We start from the raw sequence: 27,353 nt of genomic DNA, 5'->3' as shown, positions 1-27,353 counted from the left end.
GGCCTACCGACCATCGGAGCATTCGCATCTCCATTGTCTGGAGTCTGCTTTCGACTTCTTTGGTCGTCGGCCAGCACTCTGCGCCGTATATGGCCACGGGGCGCACCACAGAGTTATAGATTTTCACCTTCAGGCGCATTGGCATCTTCTTGTCACAGAGGACGCCTGTGACGGACTTCCATTTGCCCCACGCTGCGTTGATCCTGGCTGCCACCTCAGTTTGTAGTAGGCCTTCTTCCCCAAGAGTAGTTCCCAGGTACTTGAAGGTGGAGGCGCGCGGTAGCTCCTGCCCGTTCACGTGGATGGAGCCTGTCGTTTCGTTGTCAGTGGTCAGGTATTCGGACTTCTTTAGGTTCAACCGAGCCCGAACTGCTCGAGGCGGTCGTGCCACTGTTGGACTAGGTGCTCGAGTTCAGCCTTGCGCAGGTTGGCCAGGAACACATCATCGGCGTAGAGCAGCGTCCATGGGGCGGGCGTGTGCAGGTCGTGTGTAATTGTGTCCATCACCAGAATGAACAGCAGTGGTGAGAGAGCAGAGCCCTGGTGTACGCCGACGGTGATATTGAACTCCTCTGATATCCCAGCTGCCGCTTTTACACGGCTTTTGTGACATCTGTATAGGAGTTGGACCCATTGTACGAGTAGTTCAGGCACGCCGTGATCTCGCAGTGCGTACCAGATGAGATCGTGCGGGACTCGGTCGAAGGCCTTTTCCAAGTCCAAGAAGGCGGTGTGGAGCGGGATTTTCTTCTCTCTGTGAGCCTCCATCAGCATCCGCACACTGAAGATGGCATCGGTGGTGCCGCAGTTCTTGATGAATCCGCCTGGTTGACGCTGATGTCGACGATGTCCCGAATGCGCTTATCGAGGACGCGTTCAAGATCTTCATAGTGTGTGACAGTAACCTGACCGGTCTGTAGTTGGAGCAGTCCGCTGGGCTGCCCTTTCCCTTCCAGATCGGAACAGTGGTGCTGCGGTACCAGTCGTGTGGCACTATTCCCGTGGAGACGATGTTGTTGAACAGCTCGCACAGCCACAATGCCGAGCCCGGTAGTGCCTTTTTCCAGAAGTCGGCAGGGATGTCGTCTGGTCCTGTTGCCTTACCGTTTTTCATGGCCTTGATGGCGCCGGTGACCTCGCTGGCGTGAATGCCTGAGACTGGGCCTTCGACGGGGTCACCTCGCGGGTTCGTGGGTGTGGGAACTCCTCGGTGGAGATCTTCTCGAAGTATTGCCGCCACCTCTCGGCAGCGTCTCTGGGGTTGACGATCAAATTTCCCCCTTTCGTTGTTGATCCCATGAAACTGGTCAATGTCCAGGGTCTTCCTGTGTCTGCTTTTGGCTAGGCGGTAGATCTCATTCTCGCCTTCTCGCGTGTTCAGCTTCTCGTAGATGTCGTCATAGTGGGAGCTTCTGGCTGTCGCTACTGCTTTCTTGGCTGCCTTTTTGGCCGCCTTGTACTCGCAGAGCTTCTCGCTGGTCTTGTCCTGAAGAAAGGCCTTTTAGAGCCGTTTCTTCAGGTGCACGCATCTTGTACTTCCGGTGTCCAGAGCCATGTATCTCGTTCGATGCGTCTCCGTCCTGGCTTGGTACAACCAAGCTGTTGGCAGCCGGCAGTGTGAACAGTGCTCTTCAGCATGGACCACGCTTCCTGTGGCCCGTCGACCATCTGCAGGAACTGCTCCGGTTTGATGAGGGGTCCCGCCATCTTCTTCTGGTTCCACCACTTGATTCGTGGCTGGTCTGCATTCTTTTTGTCAATCTTGGTCTTGGGCTTGCTGATCCTGATCTTCGCCATCAGCGGCCTGTGCTGACTGTTCGATTCGCACGGGTACACCTTGGCGTTGAGCACGTTTTTAGCGGCTCTTCGTCGTACGATGATGTAGTCGATCTGTGTGTGGTGGTTCCCATTTCTGCTATGGTAGGTGAGGAGTTGGGGTTCTCGCCTAATGAAGCAGGTGTTCGTGATGGTCATATCGTGGGAGTCGGCAAAGTCCAGGATCCTCTGGCCATTCTCATTCATATCGCCTGTGCCGTGCCCACCGTGGCACTGGTGTCCGTTTTTGTCCCGCCCTACATGACCATTCAGGTCGCCAGAGATGATGATGTCGCCTTCATATGGGATCTGCCTGAGTTGGATGTCGAGCAGTTCCCAGAAGGTATCCTTCTCCTCCTCGTGACATCCGGTCTGAGGGGCGTGGCGGACAAGATGTGTAGGCGCTGCCTCTCGGTCGCTACGACGATTATCATCAGTCGTTCTGTGAGGCGCTTAACTTCTGCAACGGAGCTTTGCCAGCTGGGACTGACAACCACAGCTACACCGCCGCGGTTTTCCTTACAGCTGGTGTATATGATCTTATAGCCGTCTATAGTCGTAGCCTTGTTGCCCTTCCAGCGAGTTTCCTGGAGGCAGCAGATGTCCAGCTTCCTGTCCCGCATGGCCCTGACGATCTCGGTCGAGCGTCCAGTCAGCGAATCCACGTTCCAGGTGGCCACCTTGAGCGTCTGGCAATCCTCTGTTCCCGCTTGCGATTTTTCACACGGATCAGGTAGTCTCCATCACCGGTAGTCCGCATAGCTTTCTCACGGTGCAAGTGCGCCGTGCTTTCCGCGTGGACCATTTCGTTGATTTTTGACGCAGGCCAATGGTCTCCTGCGCCCGTCGGTTCCCCCGAACGCGGTAGCATTGGGCGTGTGTTCAGTAGTGGACGTTTCCACCATGTTGATGCGGCATTTGAGTACTCCAGCCGGCCTGTCGCGTGGGCCTGTCGTCGGAGGGTCTGCTCTCAGTTACGGTCAGCGTTTAACGGCTTCGCGCATCCAGGGGACACCACTTGGAGGTCGTCCCCCAGATACTTCGTCCCCCAGATACTTCCACTCTTACGTGGGAGAAAACCCGAATAACCAAAGATCCACATACAAATACCCGCGAGAACCTCAGAAAACACATACATATACATATATACACACATACATATATACATTTTACAGCATATATTGAGCAATGGTTAATTTTTTTTTTTCTTAATCATTGACATGACCTGCCTTGTTACAATAACTCCTTTGTTCTTTTAATGTTTTAATTTCTCTATATAGTTTATGATTAAATGCACATCTTCTGTCATTTCCATAACTTATCCAAATATCAAATATTACCTTTTCTTTAACCACTCATACCAAATGTTCCATATTTCATAATAGTCACTATCTTGTTTATTTTTTAACAGTTTGGTTAGGCTATCCATCTCAGCACATTCATGTATTTTTTTAATTACCATATCCTCTGAAGGAATGGAAGACAGTTTCCAGTTTTGTGCGTAGATTATTCTGGCCGCAGTTATGATGTGCAAAATTAAATATTGATATTTTTTCTCCATGTTTGAATCTATCGTACTTAACAGAAAGGTTTCGGGTTCAAGGTTTAAATTTTGTTTTTTTATATTTAAAATCCAATTTCTAATATTTCTCCAAAATATCTGAGCACATGGGCAGGTCCACCACATGTGAAAATATGTTCCTTGTGCGTAGTTACATTTCCAACAGTTGGGTGGTAGGTTGGGGAACATCTTAGCCAGTCTCGCAGGAGGTAGGTGCCAGCGATGAACCATTTTATATAAGTTTTCTTTATACGAGACTGACATGGTTAATTTGTAATTTGTTTGCCAATTGTGTTCCCACTTATCTAATTCAATACTATGACCCACGTTTTTAGCCCAAATTATCATAGATTCTGTGACTGTTTCTTCTTCTAATTTGTAGTCCAAAAGATATTTATATGTTTTACTAATTGTTTTCTTTTCCTCTCCTAGCCAGCCATATTTTCTCTAATTCTTGTGGGGTCATATTAAAGCCAAATTGTTGCCTATCTTTGTATTTGTGCAAAGGGCCACCATGCTATCTCCTTTCCTTGAATTTGTATTTGGTTCCTATTTTTAAGCTCTCCAGTGTCATATAATAAATCTTTATACCTGACAATATTTTCATAATCCAATACATTTGGATGTGTGACTGCTTCCAGTGGTGTAGAAAGATAATAAAGTCTCAACCCCATGATGATTAAAGCAACTGCATGGTACGGTGGATTCAGGCAAGAGTGAGGGAGCCTCCCCCAACCCAACAAGGGTCAATTTAGTGACCAATCAGGGTTATAGATGTGGCCACATGACATGGACTACATGTCCCAGGATACCTTAACTACATTTACCATGATGCATTCCGTTAAAGGCACAGCTCTCAATTCCTTACTAACTATCCCAAATCCCATTAACTCTAAACTGTCTGGACAGCACATTCCCTGCCTGGAATTGTAAATTCCACTAAGTAAAGAGCAGTTAACTAAGATAATCAGTAAAGAGTAATACTAACTGAATAGCAGATAACTATATAAACAACACCTTGAATCTCCAAATACCTACGCAAGGGTCCTCTTTGTAGACTTCAGTTCAGCATTCAATACCATCATTCCAGACATTCTTCTAACTAAATTAAACCTGCTAGTGGTAGCTGAACATACTTGTATGTGGATCACAAGCTTCCTAACAGACAGGAAGCAGCAGGTGTCACATCCGATACCTGTACAATCAGCACAGGGGCCCCCCAAGGCTGTGTGCTTTCTCCACTTCTCTTCTCCCTATATACCAATGACTGCATCTCAAACAATCCATCTGTTAAAATGCTAAAGTTTCCTGATGACACAACAGTGATTGGTCTCATTCGAGACAATGACGAATCCGCATACAGACAGGAGGTTATACAACTTGCCTCATGGTGTAACCAGAACAATCTGTAACCGAACACACTCAAAACTGTAGAAATGGCAGTAGACTTTAGAAGAAACCCTCCCATACTACCACCTCTTACAATACTAGACAACACTGTATCAACAGTAGAGATCTTCAAATTTCTAGGTTCTACTATATCACATGACCTAAAATGGACACCTAACATCAAAAATGTCATCAAAAAAGCACAACAAAGAAAGTTCTTTCTGCGCCAACTCAGAAAGCTCAAACTGCCCAAGGAGCTGCTGATACAGTTCTACAGATGAATTATTGAGTCTATCATCTGCACCTCTATAACTGTCTGGTTTGGTTCTGCAACCCAACAGGACAGACACAGACTTCAGAGGATAATTAGGACTCCTTATCAGCCATCCCCTCCCACTTGTGATTGTAGGACTGTAACTTTGTTGCTTGTATCCTTACGATTTATATTGACTGTTTCCTAGTATGATTTGATTGCTGATTGTACCCTATGACCATCATTAAGTGTTGTATGTTATGATTCTTGATTCTTAATGAATGTATCTTTCTTTTATGTACACTGAGAGTATTTACACCAAGACAAATTACTTGTGTGTCCAATCACACTTGGCCAATGAAGTATTCTATTCTATTCTATTCTATTCTATTCTATTCTATTCTATTCTATTCTATTCTATTCTATTCTATAAATCTCGAAGCTCGATGGCATCCCAGTTGGCCTCCTCAGAGGGTGCCCTGCCTGTCCCAAGCGCTGCCGTGATGTCCAAAGAGGGCAGGACCTGCGACTCTCAGCTGACGGGGAGACCCCTCTGCAGCTTCATGGGGAGGGGAACCCAGGGGGGAAGTGGGGCACCCTGAGGGCAGAGTCTGAGGGCACAAACTCTGCCCCCCACACATGACAGGCAGCAGCCACTCAGGAAGGACTGGGACCACCAGAAAGATCCCTCCAAGGGGATCAAGGGATCCAACAGTGTCAGCTGGGTGATGACACTCTGACCCTGATGAGAGCAAGCTAGTCTGAGCTCTGATAAGATCCAGCACCAGGGAACCTTCCCATCTTCAAGATTACAGGTGAAACTTGAAAAATTAGAATATAATGCAAAAGTTCATTTATTTCAGTAATGCAACTTAAAAGGTGACACTAATATATGAGATAACTCATTACATGCAAAGCAAGATAGTTCAAGCCGTGATGTGTCATAATTGAGATGATTATGGCTTACAGCTCATGAAAACCCCAAATCCACAATCTCAGAAAATTAGAATATTGTGAAAAGGTTCCATATTCTAGGTTCAAAGTGTCCCACTCTAATCAGCTAATAAAGCCATAACACCTGCAAAGGATTCCTTGGCCTTTAAATGGTCTCTCAGTCTGGTTCAGTAGGAATCACAATCATGGGAAAGACTACTGACCTGACAGTTGTGCAGAAAACCATCATTGACACCCTCCATAAGGAGGGAAAGCTTCAAAAGGTAATTGCAAAAGAAGTTGGATGTTCCCAAAGTGCTGTATCAAAACACATTAATAGAAAGTTATGTGGAAGGGAAAAGTGTGGAAGAAAAGGGTGCACAATTCGCAGGGATGACCGCAGCCTGGAAAGGATTGTAGGAAAAGGCCATTCAAAAGTGTTGGGGACTTTCAAGTCTTCCAGTTTGAGCTTCTTCGGCGACAAACCGAAACCGCAACTCTGCGCGGTTTCGATCCGTGCTCGCCGCTGGAGCGCCCCGAGCCGGCTGGTTTCAGGGCTAAGCCACCCCGTAGAGGTGGTGAAGAAGGGGGAGACTGCCTGCAGGGTTGAGGAGAGCCTCATCTTTCCTCCTCAGCTGGCCATTACACCCTTTCCCGAAGAAGGTTGCAGCGGTGTTCAGAAATGGCCACCACAAAGAAGAACTCGACCGGAAAAGAATGTGCAGGAGGAAGATAAGAAGAGAAAGTTTTGGTTGATCGGGTCAAACAGCAAAAACAACAAATAAGGGACCCTGGAATTTAAACTATTAAAAAATAATAATAACACTGTTCCCAAAGAAGATTTCTAAGCAGCGAAGGAGAGAGAAAAGGGAAAGGATTTGTTTTTTTTTTCTCCTCTTCCTATACTGACAGCTAAGAGACTTAAGCAAGGAATTGGAAGAAAAATCCACTTTGACATTAATAGACATTTAATGCTGAAAATAAAAAGTCAAAGGGATAATAAAGATTTCTGGATAATTAAAAGCTTTTGAAAACAGGAAAGGAGAGAAAAAGAATAAAAGGGCAGGATCTGGAAGGGAGGAGACTGCCTGGAATTAAAAAGAACTTACAGTAAAATCTCAACAAGACTTTCAAAAGATACATCTTAATTGAAACATCGCTACAAAATAGTAAAACCCCAGGAAGAGAAAGTGAAAAAAGAAATAAGAAGCTTGGGACTATTTGGATTATTTGGTGATCTCTGGATTCTTGGTTACTGCATTTAAATGACTAAAATCAATCGGGTGGTTGTTTAAAAGTGTTTAAAATGGCTCCACTTTTAGAAGAATTGAAAATGGAACTTAAAAAGTACAAAGAAGATGCAGAGAAGGGAGAGGTTCTTTTGGCTTCGTATTTCAGTTCTTGGAAATGGAGATTTGGAAATGGCGGTGTAGCTGTGGTTGTCAGTCCCAGCTGGCAAAGCTCCATTGCAGAAGTTAAGCGCCTCACAGAACGACTGATGATAATCGTCGTAGCGACCGAGAGGCAGCGCCTACACATCTTGTCCGCCTACGCCCCTCAGACCGGATGTCACGAGGAGGAGAAGGATACCTTCTGGGAACTGCTCGACATCCAACTCAGGCAGATCCCATATGAAGACGACATCATCATCTCTGGCGACCTGAATGGTCATGTAGGGCGGGACAAAAACGGACACCAGTGCCACGGTGGGCACGGCACAGGCGATATGAATGAGAATGGCCAGAGGATCCTGGACTTTGCCGACTCCCACGATATGACCATCACGAACACCTGCTTCATTAGGCGAGAACCCCAACTCCTCACCTACCATAGCAGAAATGGGAACCACCACACACAGATCGACTACATCATCGTACGACGAAGAGCCGCTAAAAACGTGCTCAACGCCAAGGTGTACCCGTACGAATCGAGCAGTCAGCACAGGCCGCTGATGGCGAAGATCAGGATCAGCAAGCCCAAGACCAAGATTGACAAAAAGAATGCAGACCAGCCACGAATCAAGTGGTGGAACCAGAAGAAGATGGCGCGACCCCTCATCAAACCGGAGCAGTTCCTGCAGATGGTCGACAGGCCACAGGAAGCGTGGTCCATGCTGAAGAGCACTATTCACACTGCCGGCTGCCAACAGCTTGGTTGTACCAAGCCAGGACGGAGACGCATCGAACGAGATACATGGCTCTGGACACCGGAAGTACAAGATGCCGTGCACCTGAAGAAACGGCTCTACAAGGCCTTTCTTCAGGACAAGACCAGCGAGAAGCTCTGCGAGTACAAGGCGGCCAAAAGGCAGCCAAGAAAGCAGTAGCGACAGCCAGAAGCTCCCACTACGACTACATCTACGAGAAGCTGAACACGCGAGAAGGCGAGAATGAGATCTACCGCCTAGCCAAAAGCAGACACAGGAAGACCCTGGACATTGACCAGTTTCATGGGATCAACGATGAAAGGGGAAATTTGATCGTCAACCCCAGAGACGCCGCCGAGAGGTGGCGGCAATACTCGAGAAGATCTCCACCGAGGAGTTCCCACACCCACGAACCCCGCGAGGTGACCCCGTCGAAGGCCCAGTCTCAGGCATTCACGCCAGCGAGGTCACCGACGCCATCAAGGCCATGAAAAATGGTAAGGCAACAGGACCAGACGACATCCCTGCCGACTTCTGGAAAAAGGCACTACCGGGCTCGGCATTGTGGCTGTGCGAGCTGTTCAACAACATCGTCTCCACGGGAATAGTGCCACACGACTGGTACCGCAGCACCACTGTTCCGATCTGGAAGGGAAAGGGCAGCCCAGCGGACTGCTCCAACTACAGACCGGTCAGGTTACTGTCACACACTATGAAGATCTTCGAACGCGTCCTCGATAAGCGCATTCAGGACATCGTCGACATCAGCGTCAACCAGGCCGGATTCATCAAGAACTGCGGCACCACCGATGCCATCTTCGGTGTGCGGATGCTGATGGAGGCTCACAGAGAGAAGAAAATCCCGCTCCACACCGCCTTCTTGGACTTGGAAAAGGCCTTCGACCGAGTCCCGCACGATCTCATCTGGTATGCACTGCAAGATCACGGCGTGCCCGAGCTACTCGTACAATGGGTCCAACTCCTATACAGATGTCACAAAAGCCATGTAAAGCGGCAGCTGGGATATCAGAAGAGTTCAATATCACCGTCCGGCGTACACCAGGGCTCTGCTCTCTCACCACTGCTGTTCATTCTGGTGATGGACACAATTACACACGACCTGCACACGCCCGCCCCATGGACGCTGCTCTACGCCGATGATGTGTTCCTGGCCAACCTGCGCAAGGCTGAACTCGAGCACCTAGTCCAACAGTGGCATGACCGCCTCGAGCAGTTCGGGCTCCGGTTGAACCTAAAGAAGTCCGAATACCTGACCACTGACAACGAAACGACAGGCTCCATCCACGTGAACGGGCAGGAGCTACCGCGCGCCTCCACCTTCAAGTACCTGGGAACTACTCTTGGGGAAGAAGGCCTACTACAAACTGAGGTGGCAGCCAGGATCAACGCAGCGTGGGGCAAATGGAAGTCCGTCACGGGCGTCCTCTGTGACAAGAAGATGCCATGCGCCTGAAGGCGAAAATCTATAACTCTGTGGTGCGCCCGTGGCCATATACGGCGCAGAGTGCTGGCCGGCGACCAAAGAAGTCGAAAGCAGACTCCAGACAATGGAGATGCGAATGCTCCGATGGTCGGTAGGCCTCACCCTACTCGATCGCGTCAGGAATGAAGAAGTGCGCAGACGGTTCAACGTCGTGCCCATCCCCACGGTCATGAGGCAGTCCCGGCTACGATGGTTCGGCCATGTGAGTCGCGCCAAGGAAGAATCCATCATCAAATCTGCGATGAAGGTGATTGTCGGAGGAGCGAGACCACGTGGTAGACCTAAGCAACGCTGGATGGACACGATCAAGGCCGATCTAGAGATCGCGAAGGCAGACCCGACATACGTGGCAGACAGAGAGGCGTGGAAGCAGTACTCAAGGACATTAGCGGACCTCGCCAGAGCGCGAGACAAACGCTGAAGAAAAAGAAGAAGAAGAAGAAGAAGGAAATGGAGATTTGGAACTATGAGAAATAACAAGGCCTGCAGAAGAAGAAGATTGGGACAAAGAAGAAGCCATCTTTAATGAACAAGTAATCTCAGGTGGGGGAAAAAAAGGAAAGGTGGGAAAGAGAATGGAAAGTTTAAGATTGGGAAAAACAACCCCAAAAAAGAATAGAGTGAAAAATAAGTATAAAATCAGAAAGCAACAGAAGAGGGAAATGCAGAAGAGAGAATTAGAAGTAGAGAGACAACGGGATAAAAAGGGGAGGGAGAAGAAGAGAGGGAAGAAAGAAAGGAAAAGAAGTTATAAAGGACAGAAACAAAATATAGAGAAACAGGGCCTATTTAGAGATAATGGGTGAAAATCTAATTGAAAATGGGATTCTGCAAAGGTACATAAGACAGTATTGTTATATTAGAAATAGAAATAATTTCAGAAAATATGAAACAATGTATGATTAAAATGTTTGATAAAATAGTTATTGTAACTTAGTGGAATGCTTGTCAATAAATAAATGTAACAGAATGAATATAAAACATATGTGAAGAGAAATAAGGGAAAAATTAAGTATGGAGATTATACGTGTCTTTAAGGAAGTATGATATTTAATCGAAAAGAAATGTTAAAGATGTTAAGACTTTAATGAATATTAATGATAGAACTAAATTGGAATGGAATGAGGGTTTTAATTACATATATTTACAATCCTTTTTTTAAGAATATAGTGTGTATTATAAGAATGTACCAAGCAGAATTCGATTGGAAGTTATGTATTATGTGTTATATTGAATGTCATAACCTTAAGGTATATATCGAAGTTTAAATTAGAGTTGAATGGATAAAATTAAAAGATATAAAGGTGTCATACTCCAATTAGTAACTACAGGAGAAAATTTGTCTAATGAGAAAAGATAATATGAAATTGAAACAGAACAGACAAAAGTATAAATATAATGATTTGAATTAAGATGAGATAATCAAAATAAAATTGATAAAATTAAAAGAGGGGAAAAACTATATAGAAAATGCAGAATAGTAATAAGATATGGAATAGAACACAAAAATGAGCATGAAATTGAGTTTGTGTCTGTATAAAGAAGTGTAACCCAGGACCATGCTATTTTCAAAAAAGATGTTTTACTTGTATTTTGTGTGTGTGAAAACCCAAATAAAACTTTATTTAAAAAAAAGTGTTGGGGACTTTCACAAGGAGTGGACTGAGGCTGGAGTCAGTGTATCAAGAGCCACCACACACAGACGGATCCTGGACATGGGCTTCCAGTGTCGTATTCCTCTTGTCAAGCCGCTCCTGAACAACAAACAATGTCAGAAGCGTCCTACCTGGGCTAAAGAAACACAGACCTGGTCTGTTGCTCAGTGGTCCAAAGTCCTCTTTTCTGATGAGAGCAACTTTTGCATCTCATTTGGAAACCAAGGACCCAGAGTCTGGAGGAGGAATGGAGAGGCACACACTGCAAGATGCTTGAAGTCCAGTGTGAACTTTCCACAGTCTGTGTTGATTTGGGGAGCCATGTCATCTGCTGGTGTTGGTCCACTGTGCTTCATTAAGTCCAGGGTCAACGTCTACCAAGAGATTTTGGAGCACTTCATACTTCCTTCCGCAGACGAGCTTTATGGGGATGCTGACTTCATTTTCTATCAGGACTTGGCACCTGCCCACACTGCCAAAAGCACGAAAACCTGGTTCAATGACCATGGGATTACTGTGCTTGATTGGCCAGAAAATGCGCCTGACCTGAACCCCATAGAGGATCTATGGGGCATTGCCAAGAGGAAGATGCGAGACATGAGACCGAACAATGCAGAAGAGCTGAAGGCCACTATCGAAGCATCCTGGTCTTCCATAACACCTCAGCAGTGCTACAGGCTGATAGCTTCCATGCCATGCTGCATTCAGGCAGTAATTGCTGCAAAAGGGGCCCAAACCAAGTACTGAGCACATATGCATGCTTATATTTTTCAGATGTCCGATATTGTTCTATGTACAATCCTTGTTTTATTGATTGCATGTAATATTCTAATTTTCTGAAATTGTGGATTTGTGGTTTTCATGAGCTGTAAGCCATAATCATCCCAATTATGACAAATCACAGCTTGAACTATCTTGCTTTGCATGTAATGACTCTATCTCATATATTAGGTTCACCTTTTACATTGCATTACTGAAATAAATGAACTTTTGCACGATATTCTAATTTTTCGAGTTTCACCTGTAGATGGTAGGTGGTATTTGTCCTATATAGCTGGATCGGAGGTTGGTTTCTTGATTAAGAACTGGTACGTTCTGTTCCTACAGGGATCTAAGACCTCACATCGGGATCAATAAGCTCACTAGAAGTCTTCAAGCAGAGAAGCTCCAAAATGCTTTAGCAGCTGCTGCCCCAGGCAGGAACTCAGAGTTCTCGGGCCCTTCCCAGGACCACGAAATGCAACATGAAGCTCCCCTTCCTCTTGCAGACCTTCCAGTCGGCCTCAGTGGAGGCCCGTCCTGGCATCCTGAGAACAGTTTCACCTGCTCTAGAACATGCAGGATTTTATGGCCCTTGGTAGCTTTAGTGCCTTCTTCTCCCTTCTTTTCCTTCCTCTTAGTTTCAGGCAGGGGTTTCACGAGCAGAGAAGATCAGGTCACCCTTGCCTAGCCTGTTGGGGAAACATTTGCAAGGAAACTGCCAAAAACACCAAGAGCCTGATGGCTCAGCCTTGAGTTGCAGATCTTCTCTGCCACTGAGCATTTTTCCCCTTCCACCTGTGCTCTGTCTACAGCTGAACTGACGTGCTCTCTGGCTGACCCTGGCAAGGGGCGAGTCCACGCTCGCAAGAGGGGAACAGTGGGATAGGGCAGAGTTCCTATCAGTGGAATCGAGCCGCTTGTAACGGCAGTGAGATGAGGGTTTTCTTCTGCCACCGGGAGGTGAGTCCCTCCCTCCCTCCCTTACTTTCCTCCCTTCCTCCTTCGCCTTCCTTTTCTCCTCCCCTCCCTCCCTCCCTCTCCTTCCTTCCCTTTCCCTTCCTTCTTTTCCTTCCTCCTTCCTTCCTTCTCTACTTCCCTCCTTCTCCTTCCCTCCCTACCTTCTCTTCCTCCATTATTTTCCTCCCTCCCTCTTCTACCCTCTCCCTTCCCTCCCTCCCTGGCATACAAGCCTTTTTTTCTTTGGCCCTTCCAAAGTATTTTTCCAAGTTCTCCAAGTGGAAAGGGATGCCTACTTCAGTGGCCAGCTGAAGTTCTATGGGCAGCTCTGGAGAGTCTCGTAGATGTGCAAATTGCCCTTGCAGGTTTCTTGCTTGTCCTTTTCCTGCCAGAGCAGCTGGGCCTTTCCGGCCAGAGAATCCTGACCCTCTTCGGAATAAGCAGCCCAGGACAGCTCTGCCTTTCCCAGCACAGTGCCAGGTAAACAGGAAAAGTTTCCAAGATATTATTCTGCCTGTTTTCTGGACCCTAAATTTAGGCCTTGATAAGAGCCATTGTTTCTGTCCTTAGAGTTTCCTGCAACCTGACTTGTGTTTTCCTCTCGGAGGGAAGGCTGAGCAGAAACGGCCATCCGGCTGATGAGTAAAGAGCCCTGTCTCCCTTTATCCTGACCCGAGAGGGTCCTGCAACAAGGCCCAGAGGAGAGGGGTCCTCCCAGGAGCACAAGCCATTGGCTCCCACAGGCTCACGGAGACACGTGAACACCCTCCCCCACCCCGCTGCGCGCTTCAGCACGGAGCCTGGCTGAATGCCCAGGGAAGGGAAGGAACCCTTCAGGAAGAAAGGGGAGGGGTGGAAAAGATTAGCAATGGAAACCCACATGAGGGGTGGGGGGAAGGAGGGAGGGAGATTGGCCTTTTCACAGGAACATTGATGCTCCGTTGGGATTTGCATAAAACCAACAGAGACGAGGCAGAGGAGACAGAGAAGATAGAGACGTGCACAGATGATAAGCAAAAATAACAACAATTCATTTGATGTAGGCACCACCCAACTCCAGGACAATTCTGGGCAGCTCACAACCCAGCATAAAGCCTTAAACACAGGAAAAATAAGAAAGACCAGGCTGAATAAAGGCAAAGTGAAGAGAACAAGATGTCAAATTCAGCCTAAGCAGATCACCTCCCTCCCCTGGGGCCAGGCCTCGGTGAAAGAGGTAAAAGCCACCCAGGTCTTGGGGGGGGGGGGTTATGAGAGGCAACCCTTTTCACTGCCCCCCCCCCATGGGATGGAGGCTTCCCTGGCCTCCTTTACAAGACATTCCAGTGCTAGGCTGGGAAGTGGCACTGGCAGGATTTATCTAAAAGTTGGCAGATTTGGATTTAATAATGGACAAGTGTATACATTGTAGTCTGAGCTGAACGGCAACCTAATTTGCTTCCTGCCCTGGTCACAGCATGACTCCTTCTCCAGTGTTGCCATTCCCGGTTCATCCAACTTGATGGGTCTCCTGACTCTCCAGCGCAGAGTGAGAGCAGCCAAGTTCTGTGTGGATATCAACAGGATCCTGGCCTGAGCCCTGGCATCTGAGGTCCCACTCGGCTCGGTGCCTCCTTCTGGGTCCCCGCTGAGGGCAGCCTGCTCCAGCAGTACTGCAGTTTGTTGGCTCTCAGTATGGGCAGCACTGGCGCCGGTGGCCCCCTCTGGCTCCTTCTTGGTCTTCCCCGAGTCTTCCCTTGAAAATTGGGAGGGCAGCTGGGGCTGACCCTGGAGCCCGGCTCCAGATGGAGCAGAAAGTTAGCAGAGTTGGTTTAATGGTCACCACTCCAAGTAACGCATCTAAAGAAATCAGAACCCCAAGGCAGGAACGTTTCTCAGAGAACATGTTTACTGGATACATCAAATCGGCACAGCCAGTGAAAACCCACTCTAAAAGTTTCCTGCAGTTAATTAAAAGAGCAAAAATTTCCCTTCCCAGGTGTCACAGGTGACATTGCCCAATCAAAGCAGGTAGCAGGCTCCCTCAACCACTTCTGCTCCTCCTCTAACTGTCATTTGTTTTGTCTAGATACAGTCTAGCTATTTCCCCCTCATCCTCCCCCATATTGTGTGGCAACTGTGATTGTGTGGCAACGATTCAAAGTTGACAATTTTTAAGACCACACTGCTTTCAAGGTAAAACAAAGATTCTGAGCTCCTTTAAAATGGGGAAATTACCAAATTAGTTTTATAAAGCTTACATGACACTGATTTTAAACCTGGGAAAATATTCCAGTAAATAGGCCAGTAGGCTTTTTACAATTTGCACAGCCTTCAGATCATATATGCTTACTTGTTGATTTGTTCATAATAATACAAAAGAACTTAAACTGCAGATCATAATATATAAGATGCTGCAAAGATCTTTTATATACTGTAGCATGTTATCTTCTGCAACAAGTCATGATTAGAGATGGATTTCCTGCACCCCTTCTTAGATGGACATCGTCTAAGAGCAAAGTCAAAGGATCAGCAAAGGCTGCACCTAGTGAGCAATACTGAGAGGTCACCCATTTCAAGAGCTTTGCATTTAGTTTGTGGGGGAAATTCCTGGCCACGTTCATCAGCCCTGTCACCAAATGTAAAAAGCTCCAACACTTTTACCAGCAAAAATAAATTACTGGTATTTTTGGAATGCTTATCTCTGGGGTAAATATTTGGACAGCTGCAGCACACAAGGCAGCCCTTTGCTTTGTCTCCGTTTTCTCTCTGCTCTGCCCTGAAACGTTTTTATGCTTTCAAGCTGCTTTTTTATTATTCCACTAATGGGAGAAGATGGCAAGGAGGCGACCCGGCATCAGGGAGAAAGAGCAGCTGCTGCTTCCTTCATTCTTTGCTTTTGTCTTCACACAAAAGAAAGAAAGCAGCCCAACCTGGGCTCCATCCCTGGAGGTTTCTAAGAGGAGGCTGGACATCCAGAATGGAACAGGGTAGCCTGCTCAAGCTTCAGTCCTTCCACTTCAACTTCAACTGTCTACTATTGACCTCACCCCTTTCCTAAGAGGCCTGTAGGGGGCGTGCATAAGCACACCAACGTGCCTACCGTCCCTGTCCTATTGTTTCTTTTATATATTTTTTATTTTTCTTATATGTATCCATGTATTCATAACTATGTTTTTACTTATACCTATTATCTTGTAAGCAATTGACAAATAAAAATAAATAAAAATAAAAACTTGTAATTACAAAATGCTCCAAACAGTCTCTGTGGTCTTAAGCCATCACTTTCCAATTGACTAAAGTTTGAAAAATTAAATCCCATTACTTTTAGTGTAGGAGTATTCCATGCTTTAATGATGTGGTGGAAAGTCCAGTGAGATTTTCTTGTCCTAAACATTTGCATGTTTTTATTAATCTTAACTTCAAGAAGCTACATTCCCTACTAGGCCGTTATGGGCAGTTAATAAATTTATAGAGATATTAAAAAATGAGCTTGTCAAGCTGTTTTGAAAAATCAAGCTTGCTACATAAATACCTTGTGAATATTCTGATTCAATGCCCACTGCAATTTTACACCTAAATCTCTTATATTTCGTTCTGGAAGCTGTGGATATCACACAGAAAGCCAAGGAGGCTCTTGAAATCTTTCACAAGAGGAGGGAAAGTGCCATCCAGCACTGGGAGGTGGAACTCAGTGGGAACTTGGCCCAAGTTGTGTAAATGGTGATGCACCGACCTAGAAATGCTGCAATCTGGCCCAGGGCCCTTTCTTCAGCAAGCCTAAGGGGGTCTGGTGAAGGGGGCAGTGGACTTTCGTTCACGCGGCACTGACACGGCAGAATGCGCCTCTGTGTCCTTTTCCTGGAGCTGCTGGCTAATGAGGCTGGATTCAAAAGGACATTGTGCCCAAATGAGCCAAGCCACAATTGTCCACGTGGCAGTGCCAAATGCAGGACCTGCCAAATGACCCAGGGAAGCCCGGTGGCCACCAGACATTTTCCCAGGATCACCAATGAAGAAGCTCCAAAGGACCCCCCTGGATCTGTGATTTCTGCCAGCTCAGGGCTCCTAGTCCTGCTCAGCTTGGATTCAGGGGCGGCCCCGAAAGACCCCACATCTCCCAGCCGTCCTTTGGGCTCCAGCTCAGGCGCTCGCTTTCACTTCCTGCAGACTGCCAGGGATCCCTTTCCCTTTCTAAAAAGAAATCTTTATGTCAAGACACGCACAGGGCAACGAAGCTACGCGGATTAGTTTTTACCAGCTGCCACTGTCTTCATCGCCACGAAGTTTCTATCGACCCCCCATGGAAAGAAGGAACGAAGTGTCCCCTTTGCTTTAACCAAACGTCGGGAAGTGGGGGGAGGGAGGGGAATTTGAATCCAAGGAGAATGCCCAGGAAGAGGTATGATCACACACACCCCCCAGTATCCAAAGATCTGAGGGGCCAGGGACCCAAGGACCAGGGAGAGGGGAAGAGACCCACCCACACATGGCAGCCAGTCAACTGGCCTTCCAGAAGGACTGGTCTTCCCCGCCTGGGTGGGAAGGACAAGATGCAGGAAAGGGCCAATCGGCCCTGCAGCGTGGCCTGGACTCGTCTAGCCGGTTTTGGGATCTTCAGGAGCAACCCAGGAGGCAACTGGCGCAGTTTCCATGCAGCTTCCATGCAAGAGAGAAGGAACAGGGAGCAAGTTGAGGCTGAGGAAAGCTCGTTACAAATGCTGCGTCTTCTCCAGTGGTGGGATTCAAATTTTTTTTCTACCGGTTCTGTGGGTGTGTGGCTTGGTGGGCGTGGTGTGGTGGGCGTGGCAGGGGAAGAATATAGTGCAAAATCCCCATTCCCTCCACACCCCACTAACCTGATTTCCAGCTCCGTTCTCCTGTGCAGGGCAACAAAAGAAGACCCAACTGATCAGCTGGGACTTGATGGGAGCCAGAGAATAGATGGGGGCAAGGCCAGTCAGAGGTGAGATTTTCCAGTTCTCCAAACTACTCAAAATTTCCGCTACCACTTCTCCAGAACTGGTCAGAATCTGCTGAATACAACCTCTGATCTTCTCCTTTGGTGGCATGAAATCTAAAAAGTGATGAGCGCTTGACTATTACTTTTCTACATCCAGAAAATAAATTGTCCTCATTTGTTCAGGTGATTCATACCTGGTTCAGGATCACTGGAAACTATTTGTAGCACAGGAAGCTTTTAAAGAGGCCTTCTAATTGCAGATACTGGGGGTTTTAATCATTCATTCTTCTTGGTAAGATTTATTATATTCAATATTCCATACAGGCTCATTCATGAATGGATCAAACTGCTGTAAGATCCTATGATCTAGTTCTAGTCAATACAGGAATTCAGTCAGGATGTGGCTGCAATGAGAACATGGCTCTGAAACAGAAGCCTACTCTCCAAATTTCAAAAAGTAATTGTTTCTTTCTCTCCTGCGCTGCTGGCCAGACTCCGCCAGGAATAGTGCCCTGTTGTTACCAAGCAGAACAATGGAACATATTATCAAGGAGACTTTAGTGAACATCTAGAAAATAATTAATTTCTTGGCAGGAGCCAGGAGGCCTTAATCAGGAACAAGTTATACCAAGCCAATGCAAACTCCCTGGGAAGCCCTCAAGGAGTTGACCAGAGAAATGCAGCAGATGTTGCTGTTGCGTGTCTGGACTTAGAGCCACCCATATTATATGTCCGATCCGAATAGAGAAGGTGGCAAAATGTGGGCTGGACTTATGCTACCATCAGATGCATCCAATCCAGGACTGGTTGGGCAAGAGCATCCAGGGAATGTTTGTCAAAGGCTGTGTGTGAAAACACAACAGAGTCTTGAATGACGCACTGCAAACTGCATTTCTAAACAAGTGTTATTCAATACATTTGTAAATGACTCAGGCTTAGAAGATAGTGCTGTAAAATTGGCAGAGGCCACAAGGATAGCAGCACAGAAAACAGCTTTCGGGGCAGCATCAAGCTTCAGCATGACCTTCCCAAGCTAGAGCAGTAAGCAGAAAATCAGTGGTGCAAACAGCTAACAGACGTTAAGAAAAGGATCTCTGGGTGCTTGTATATACCCTTAGTATTGTGGTATTGCTATGCAAGGAAAACCAAACACACAGGTATAGAACAGGTGGGACCAGGCTCAACAACAGGAGCTGCAAGATGGACCTTGGAGTTCTAGTGGACAATCGCTTAAGGGTGAGCCAGCAGTGTGTGGCGGCAGCCCAAAAAGCCAATGCAGTCCTAGGCTGCATAAACAGAGGGACAGAATCAAGATCACTTGAAGTGTTACTACCACTTTATAATGCCTTTGTGAGACCACACTTGGAATTCTGCATCCACTTTTGGTTGCCACAATATAAAAAAGGGGTTGAGACTCTAGAACAGGGGTGTCAAACTCAAGGCCTGGGGGTTGAATCTGGCCTGCAGGATGCTTAGATCTGGTCCATGGGGCTGCCCTGGAAACAATGAAGGACTGGCCTGTGATGCCTCTGTCCATGAAAACGGATTTCAGGAACTGTGGACGGCCCTCCCGAGCTCCATTTTCACGGGCAGAGAGTTGCAGGAGGCTGTCTCAGGCAAAAATGGGGCTCGGGAACCTGTTTTCGCTGCCAGAGTGCTTGGGCCACCACAGGCACCTCCAACACGAGGGACATCGAGCTGGCCACGCCCCCCAGCTCCCCCCCCCCCCAGGTCAAACACAACCCAGCAACTTACAATCATCCCTGCCACCTCCCCTCCTTGACTTCCTGGGGCAGCCAGCATAGAAGGTTGCAAATGGGGATTACATGACTGGAGGAGGGTGCTTGGCAACTGGCCGTAAGTGCGAAGAGACTGCCGAGCATCCAGACGGCAACCATGTGACCGTGAGGGTGCTGCGATGGCTGGAACTCTGAGGACTGGTCAAAGCCACCATTCATTCAGTGCCCTCTTATCTTCGAAGGTTGCTGAAGGACCGGTGATAAGCAGCCTCTGAGTTCAGTAATTCAAGATATCACTTAGGGATCCTTGCAACCGTCCCCAGGTGTTTAGCAGCCAAAGGGGCCATGGAAGATCCCCTTCGTTTAAGCTGCCACCAAAGGGTATGGACAGAGACCAGGTCCCAACTCTGTGCCTTCCCAAACCTCCCTGACATGCCAGCCTGTTTTGGCACTACTGCAAGAGGAAGATCACAGACTGGGTGACTTCAGATGGGGCTGCCCTTGAAGACCAGAGGGTCTACAACTGAATGTGGTACCTTTGGTTCCCCCACATTTCACCACAGGCTGTTTCTCTCCAGATTTGGAAAGAGGTGCTGCTTCTCACCTTTAAAGCCAAGAGCGTCACAGAGCCTGGTTATTGGCAGCCTCTCCCAGGTTGGAGAGGGAAGATGCGCTCTGGGTCCCTCCCCCGACTTTGGAGGTGTGCCTTCTTCTCCCTAGCTGCCCTGGCCCTTTGGGCAGCCTTCCTGAGGTCTGGGAGGCCAGGAAGATGGGCTTTGGGCTGGGAGGGGCCAGCGTTGGTGGAACTGATGGGGAGGATGCTGCTTTGTGCACAGCTGACAGGATTGTTTTGCTGTTGTTTGTACTGGTTTTGTTGTGAGCAGCCTAGGATTATTGTAAGATGAGCAACCTTGGACGGAAGGAAAAAAGAGAAGAGAGGGCTCACCTACTTGTGGCAGAAGGAACCCCCTCTCTTACCAGCATTATGAGCTGGGAAAAATAATGGGTGTGCAACTGAGGGCCTCTGAGAGCCAAGCGTGCAAGCTTTGCCCTACCATTCTTGCTTGGCTTGCTGGCAGAATCAGGCCCTGGGCGTAGAGGCTGCTGTGGAAAACAGAGGCCACTTGGCAGGACCCACCAGCAGCTTCTGGGAGGCGTTGGCCTTGCGCACCAGAGAGCATCAAGTTGGATTAAAAGTGGCATTAGAGGAGGGCTGCTAAGTATGGGATGAACCCAGGGCAAACAGTTCTGTGTGTCTTGTGCATTAAGTGCTACGGAGTGGTTTTCTAAACAAAAAGCAGCATGCAGACAGCCTTTGATGGAAGCTAGGCAACCAGGCAGTTGGGAGAGCTTTGGCGTTCTCAGCCGCTCCTGCAAATGCAGGGCTCGGGTGGAAGTGCGGTGCAAGCGCCTTTCTCCTGGCCTGCAGACTCTGGGCGAGGCTCGGGGGTTCCCGGGCCTCTCCGACTCCGCTCCTGCGCTCACCGGGAAGCAGGCCCAGCCTCACCCAGCCAGCCGCCGAGTTCACAAGGTTTTCGTCTTCCAGGATCTCTTCCGGGCTTTGGGTGCCCAACTGCAGGCGGGCTGGCGTCCCTCCTTGGCAGCGGGGCTCAGAAAGGCACGCAACCAGCCGCCGAATGCGGAGGTCCCGGAGGCGCAGCGCACGCGCGTGGGCCCCACCGCGGCGGCGGCGGCGGCAGCGGGAACGGCCTCCGGCCTCCGGGGTCCCGTCTGGGCGCTCGCCCTGCAGCGGGAGGAGCCGCGGCCTCGGAGAGCTCTGTGCCCAGGCGCCGCCGCCGCCGCGCCTGCGCGCTCCGCCAGTCGCTCCGCCCGACAGGGACGGCCTCCGAGCCGTCGCCACCCGCCCACCGCTCCGCGCGCCCACCTCCCCGCCGGGCGCCTCTGGCCGGCGAGAGAGAAGGGCGCGGCGGGCAGAGCGCAGCTGGACCTCGCGCGTCTCGCCTCCCGGACCAGGTAGGCCGCGCCGGCGGGCGAAGCGCCGTCCCTGAGCAGGGCAGCAGCCCCGCCCCTCCACGTGCAGCAGCCGCCGCGGCGGTCGGGACGGCAGTTCGGCGCGACGTCGCCCTCGCAGCCTCTGCGGAGCGGCGGCCGGGCAACAACCCGACCCTCCGCGGCCTTCCCGCGCCGTCCGGGAGGCCGCCCCCGCCCCAGGCCCGCGAGCGGCGGAGGAGTCCGGCCGCCGCCCTGCCCGAGCAGCGCCCATCCCTCCTCCCTCGGCCGCTCCCGCCCGGTTCCGCCTTGGCCGCTGGGCTGCTCGCGTGGCCGCCGCCCCTCCGTCCAGGGGAAGCCGAGGCGAGCCCTCCCGCTGGGCCTGCAGGGGCCGCCGCTCTCGCGCCCGCAGCGGGGTCCGGGGCGAGCCCGAGCAGAGCGCCTTGCCGGTGGCCGGAGCGCGGCCGAGGGCTGGCAGCTGTGGCGCGGCCCCGTCAGCCCTCCGGCTCATCCGGGAGACCGAGCCAGAAGGGGTCGGACGGCTCGGCGCGGCCCGCTCCTCGCTTGCTTTCCCCGGCCTCTCTTGCCCTGCGCTGCCTTCCTCGAGCGGGCCGGTGGGCCGGTGGCGGCGATTCCGAGCCTTTTCCCGCAAAGGCGCCGCTGGAGGGTCCCCAGTTCGGGCGCGGGCGCTTGGGCGGGCATCCTACTGGGGTTTGGCCGTTCCGCCGCTTTGGAGCAGTTCGGGAGAGAGCAGCTGCCGGGCCCTGTCGGACCGAAGCTCCGGCCCATCTTCGCCAGCGGTCTCTCTCCCGGCGGCCCGCCAACTGCCTCAGGAAACCTCCCGGAGTCTCCCGGCGGAGGGCTGCCGGCAAGGCTGATAGGCTTCGGGCTGTGGCCGGGGGAGCGGAGCCCGCCAGGTGGAGGCGCTCGGTTGCCCCGGCTGGTCTGGAAGGTCGAAGCAGGGAGTGGATGCGAGAGGGCCGGGAAACCCCTGAGGGGCTGTGGGCTCGAGTGGGAAGGTCGGGAAGTGGCCCCGGAGAAGCGAAGGGCGCCCGTGAACCCCGGCCGGCCGAGGACGAGTCCTCACCGCGCCTCTCGTTGGCTGGCTAGCGACTTTGGCGGGGACTGTGGTCTCCCCCGAAGTTCGGCACAGACTATTCGGATGACCCCGGCTGAGCTCTTTAGGGGGGTCTCCGAGCCCTCTGAATTTCTCCCTGAATGTTAGAAAGAGGGGCAGCATCTGCCCGACCTCCAGACCAATGACTTGACTGAACGGCTGGGGGGGGCATATGCCCTCTCCCTGTTTTGGGTGGCAATGCAAAAGAAGCCTTTGCCACCTGTGGGGGTTGTGTGTGTGTGTGTGTGTCTGTCTGTCTGTCGAACTTCCCAGTCTCGCCCAAATGCTTGGGGTTCCCCGGTGGTCTCCCATCCCCCACCTGCCTGGGTCATGGGGGTTGCTGTTGTTTGGATAGAATTACTTGTCCTGTTTTCTGCACAGTTGAGTAGTTCAGGTGGAGGGCAGGGAGCCAGGGAGGGAGCTTCCAGTCAGCTTCTGGACTTGCTCCCAGGGTGAGCGGAGTGGTCTTGTCTTCTGCCGGGACCCCCACCCTGTGGGATTCAGGCAGCCATGAATGGGATCTCTGGCTGAAAGGCCCAATGGTGGCTTGGGTGAGGCTCCTGGCCCTCCAGGGTGGGGTGATTGGGGTCCCTATGAGGAAACCTTGGACGTGTGGGTTGAGAATGTGGGGTGAGGGAAAGACTGCCCCGCTCGCTCGCTCGCTCCCGTGGGCCTTGTCTGGAATTTGACCCTGCCCAGGGCTCTGGGGTGGGGTGGAGGGAGGAGCTGGGGTTGCTGGGCGTGGCTGCTGCTGTCTGTGTGCTCGGGCGGGTTCAGCATTCCAGAGGACCGCCCCAGAGACTTGAGTAAGGGCAGCCACCAAGTGGGAGGGGAGGGGGTTCTGTTCCCCTGGTCTGCACCCACCCACCCCCAATCTGCTCTGTGCTGCAGCTCAGCCTGGCCGCTAGTGTGGCAGCAGCCTTCTCCAGGGTGCTCCAGTGCTTGCTCCTTGGTGGCTGCAACAGCACCTGGGTGAGGGTTGTGCCCCAAAAGGCAGGTTGCCAGGGTCTCCGATAGCCCCTCTTCTTCTGCCCACAGATTGCCCCCAAGGACTTGGGCACCTGGGCTCGGCTCCCCCACTGCCTGTCAAGTGGCCCCCGGGCTCCTCCCCGTCTGGCTGGAAAGTGGGATTAATGTCAGCCGGCACTCCGGCCTCCCCCCCCACACACACAGACACACCAGGGAGGGAGGGAGGCAGCTGCATTCCATGCATTCCATGGGCTTGGCTTGCGGGATTTGCTCTGGCAGCAAGGAGGTTTTTGTATCTCACCACTTAGTGTGGAGCCCAGCAGCTGCTTTCTCTGCCCGGGACCAGCCCAGGACTTTGCTATGCCAAGGAGGAGCCCCCGGCCACTGCCCTGCATGAGCTGCCCACGCCATGGCTGTGTGAGTGTGTTTGTGTGTGGGGGGATCACTAGTGGCTGGTTGGGAGTTTGGCAAGTTCTTGGTCTAGCTCAGCTGGGGGGAGGGGGCGGGGGGGGGCAGGGACCCTCAGAAAGGAAGAAGTTCCCATCCTCTATATGTGCTTAGGCCAGCAGAGGCCACTCTGTCTGGCACTTTCATCCAGGCGATGAGTCATCTTTGTGGGCAGGGCAGGTGGTGGTTTGGCAAACCCTTCAGGCTGGTGAGACATGCAATGGCGGGGCCCTGGTGAGTGACAGGGCTGTGGGGGGCGGGGCATCCAGCCTCTTCTGCCTCTGAAGTGCTCTGGCAGCAGGGGGCAGCAGTGGCTCAGAAGTGAGCTGCCTTACCCAGAGACGTCAGGAAGCGCTGTGGGTCCCCATGGCCCCGCCCAGTCTTCCAGGTCAGAAACACACACCGAGGGGCAATCCACCCCGAGTGTGAATGAGAAGAGACCTTAGAGAATCTCCCCCCCCGCGCAATTGGAATCTCTCTGTCCCTCAGAAGGTGTCCCTTGTCTGTTGGAAGACTTACAGGGAAGAAGAACTGCCTTCACACAGCCAGGAGGTCCTTCCTGAGCTCTTCGGACCTTCTTTCCTTCCAGCTTCAACCATTGCGCCCGGTCCTGCCCTCTGGGGCGACATCCGTTTCCTCTCCTGCCTGAATCCTTTAGATGTTTGCTGTCCGGCGTCCCTTCCTGTGCTAAACTTAGCTAGATCCTTTAACTGACCCTTCACAAGCCAGGTTTCCAGGTTTCCCTCAACTCCGTCTGCCCCGGTTTGTCTGAACTGGGGTGCCGAGAGCCCAATAGGAACTTCAGGTGGGGTCCTAACCAAGGCAGAGCATAGAGGTGGCTCTCTGCTCCCAGGATCCCATTGGCCGTTTTAGCAGCCGCATCGCATTCCTGGCTCCCAAGGGAACCGGGTTCCTTCCAATTGCACTGCCTTCAGTCGGGAATGTATTGGGGGGATTCTCAGTGCCCCCCCCACCCACCTCTTGTCCCTCTCCTGGGCTTGGGCCCATGGATCCTGTCTGCAGGGAATCCACCTGAGCCCCTCCAAGATGAAGGGATCTTCTGCTGGATGCCAGCCCTGATGGATGGTCCCGCCTTCCCCTGCCACAGGCTGCCTCTTACTGCTGTTCCCCATTGGGAAATGGGAGAAAGGGGGCTGCTCCTAAGGCAAAACTGGATCCCCGGGGCTACTGCCTGTCGAGCCTTCTGTGGCTCAGAGGGTTGGGGCCCGGCCACCGAAGAACTAGGGACAGTGGCTGAAGGGAAGCGGTCAGAAGAGGAGGGTTGCGTCTGGCTGTTTCCACGGTTGCCCTGCCCGGGTCTTGCATTCAGAAGGCCCCCGGCACCTTCTCTTCCAGAAGGTATATATAGTCCTCAACTTATGACTGCAATTGGGATGGGAATTTTGGGCATTAAGCAATGTGGTGGTCAAGTGAGTCATCGTGTGGCTAGGCTTAATTTTACGACCATTTCTACTGCCGCCTTTAAGCGAAACTAGCCCCTCCCCTTGGATGGCTTGTTGGAAACTATCTAGAAAGGCTGTAACCTGCAGTTGCCCGGCCCCAAGCCACCGTCGTAAATGCGAGACAATTGCAGAGCATCCGAATCGTGATCACAGGGCCTGCGGGATTGGTGGCTACTTTAAAGATGGATAATAAGTTGTTTTTTTATGAGGCTGTTGTACTTTTTGTTTGTTGTAAATTGAGGACCGCCTGCAGTTGTCTTAGTTCTAGCCGAAGAAGAGGCTTGGCCAGCAGGAATGGTAAATGAAGGTAGCAGTGCCAGCCGTCCTGGAAGGCCTTCCAAACCGCCAGTCATTTTCTGGGCTGCAACTAATTGACCAGCCTCTGGTCAGAGAGCATGGACGTTCCTATGGCTTGTTCCTGTGGTGTTTGTGTACGTGTGTGTGTTTTGTGGGGGTGGATTTTGCGCACTCAGGTTGGTCTGCCTCTGGCTGCAGGCGGGGCCCTAGCAGCTCTGGCCTGTCCCCTTGGCCCTCGGGTTGATGGTGGGGGGAGTTTGCGAAGTGGGACCTAACTAAGCCGGAAGAGAGCCTGGGGGGTGGCCTGGGACAGCCTCCCGCATCTCCGGCGGCTGCTCTCTAAAGAGCCGCTTCTTAGGCAGCTGAAACATTTCGTGTTCTCCAAGCAAAGCCTGCTTCCTTGCTGTGTAAGCCCAAGCTCAAGGCAAGAAATACCCCCTGACCTGCTCTCTGGAGTAACTTTGAACCATTCTACTTGTCTTCTATGTAGCAGTTCCTTCAGAGATGCCAAGGCCCCTGTAATGTTTCCCTGCAGTCTTCTCCGTCCCGTGTTCCACATGCCCCTCAGAGGGTCCCCCTGTTGTTCAGAGGCTTTCTCTGTCTGGAATTGTGTTTGCTTTTTTTGCAGCTGCAACACGATTTTGGCTCCCATTCAATTTGTGACCTACAAAGACAGTTAGATTCGCTGCACCGATCCCTCCCCTCTTCACCTTCTATGCTCCTGGCTTTAATTTTTCCTATGCAAATAACAAGACTTTGCATTTGTCATTATTGAAAATTGTCTTGTTGGATTTGATCAATTTTTCCAGCTCCTCTTGAATCTGGTTAACTATGGAGATTCTCAGCCATCCAGGCCATGGCGCTTTTTCAAGTGGCAACTGAATCTGGATACTTTCCTCTAAGGAGTTTGCAATTCTGGGTCTTCTGCAAAGGTGGTAAATCATATTTCTAAATCCTCTTCCAAGTCATCTACCTGCCAAGAAACATCACCTACAGCTTCAACAAAGCTCAGGATCCATTTAATAGCAGCACATTTGGCCCTCTTCTGTAGTGGGATCTGCTGGGAGACCTACCTCCTCCTTGACAGCTTTACTGATGGGGAGGTGCAGGTCCCTCTCGGCGTCACTCACTCCCCGAGAAAGGTGGGTTTGGGCTGATCTTTTTATTTTTCTATATATTTTATTTTATTATTTAATATTTTATTTTAGTTTATTATTATTTGCCAGTCATCTCTCTGTGAGGAGACTGATCAAAATAAAACCACGTCTGTGTTGTGTAAAATAACAATGACATTGCAATAGAAATACAGGTTATAACTAAAAGATGGGTGGAAGGGAGTAGAACATGTGGGGTGGGGGGGGGGGCGACTTGAGAACTGCTGTTAGAACAGAACAGAACAGAACAGAATACTTTATTGGCCAAGTGTGATTGGACACACAAGGAATTTGTCTTGG

General features: G+C 50.5%; 1 protein-coding gene and 1 long non-coding RNA gene across 5 annotated transcripts in view; one reads left to right on the top strand and one right to left on the bottom strand.

Moving 5' to 3' along the window:
* Window positions 1-14,848: 14,848 nt before the first annotated feature.
* On the bottom strand, window positions 14,849-21,459 carry LOC148132645 (uncharacterized). The gene is made up of 3 exons (XR_015747625.1): window positions 21,142-21,459; window positions 17,814-18,759; window positions 14,849-17,148 (listed from the first exon to the last, which is right to left on the bottom strand). It is a non-coding gene; the product is annotated as an uncharacterized LOC148132645 (long non-coding RNA).
* Window positions 21,460-21,487: 28 nt separating this feature from the next.
* Window positions 21,488-27,353, top strand: part of MYO1C (myosin IC) — a 36,178-nt gene continuing 30,312 nt past the window's right edge. Inside the window, exons 1-2 of one of the 4 annotated variants that reach the window (XM_087955452.1) lie at window positions 21,491-21,630; window positions 24,001-24,109. In XM_087955452.1, the coding sequence (XP_087811578.1) occupies window positions 24,053-24,109 (57 nt within the window). In that variant the 5' untranslated portion in view covers window positions 21,491-21,630; window positions 24,001-24,052. Of the gene's footprint in view, window positions 21,631-23,104; window positions 23,275-24,000; window positions 24,110-26,527; window positions 27,042-27,353 lie in introns of those variants that run through there. The other 3 variants (XM_087955461.1, XM_026688944.2, XM_087955467.1) reach the window with 3 other exon arrangements.

This window comes from Notechis scutatus, chromosome 1 (assembly GCF_049901735.1).
Source record: "Notechis scutatus isolate UNSWTSFEM ecotype Mainland chromosome 1, rNotScu1.2, whole genome shotgun sequence".
In the NCBI taxonomy this organism is placed as follows: Eukaryota; Metazoa; Chordata; class Lepidosauria; order Squamata; family Elapidae; genus Notechis; species Notechis scutatus.
The sequence above is the reverse complement of the archived record's forward strand: the minus strand, read 5'-3'. Positions and strand labels throughout refer to the sequence as shown.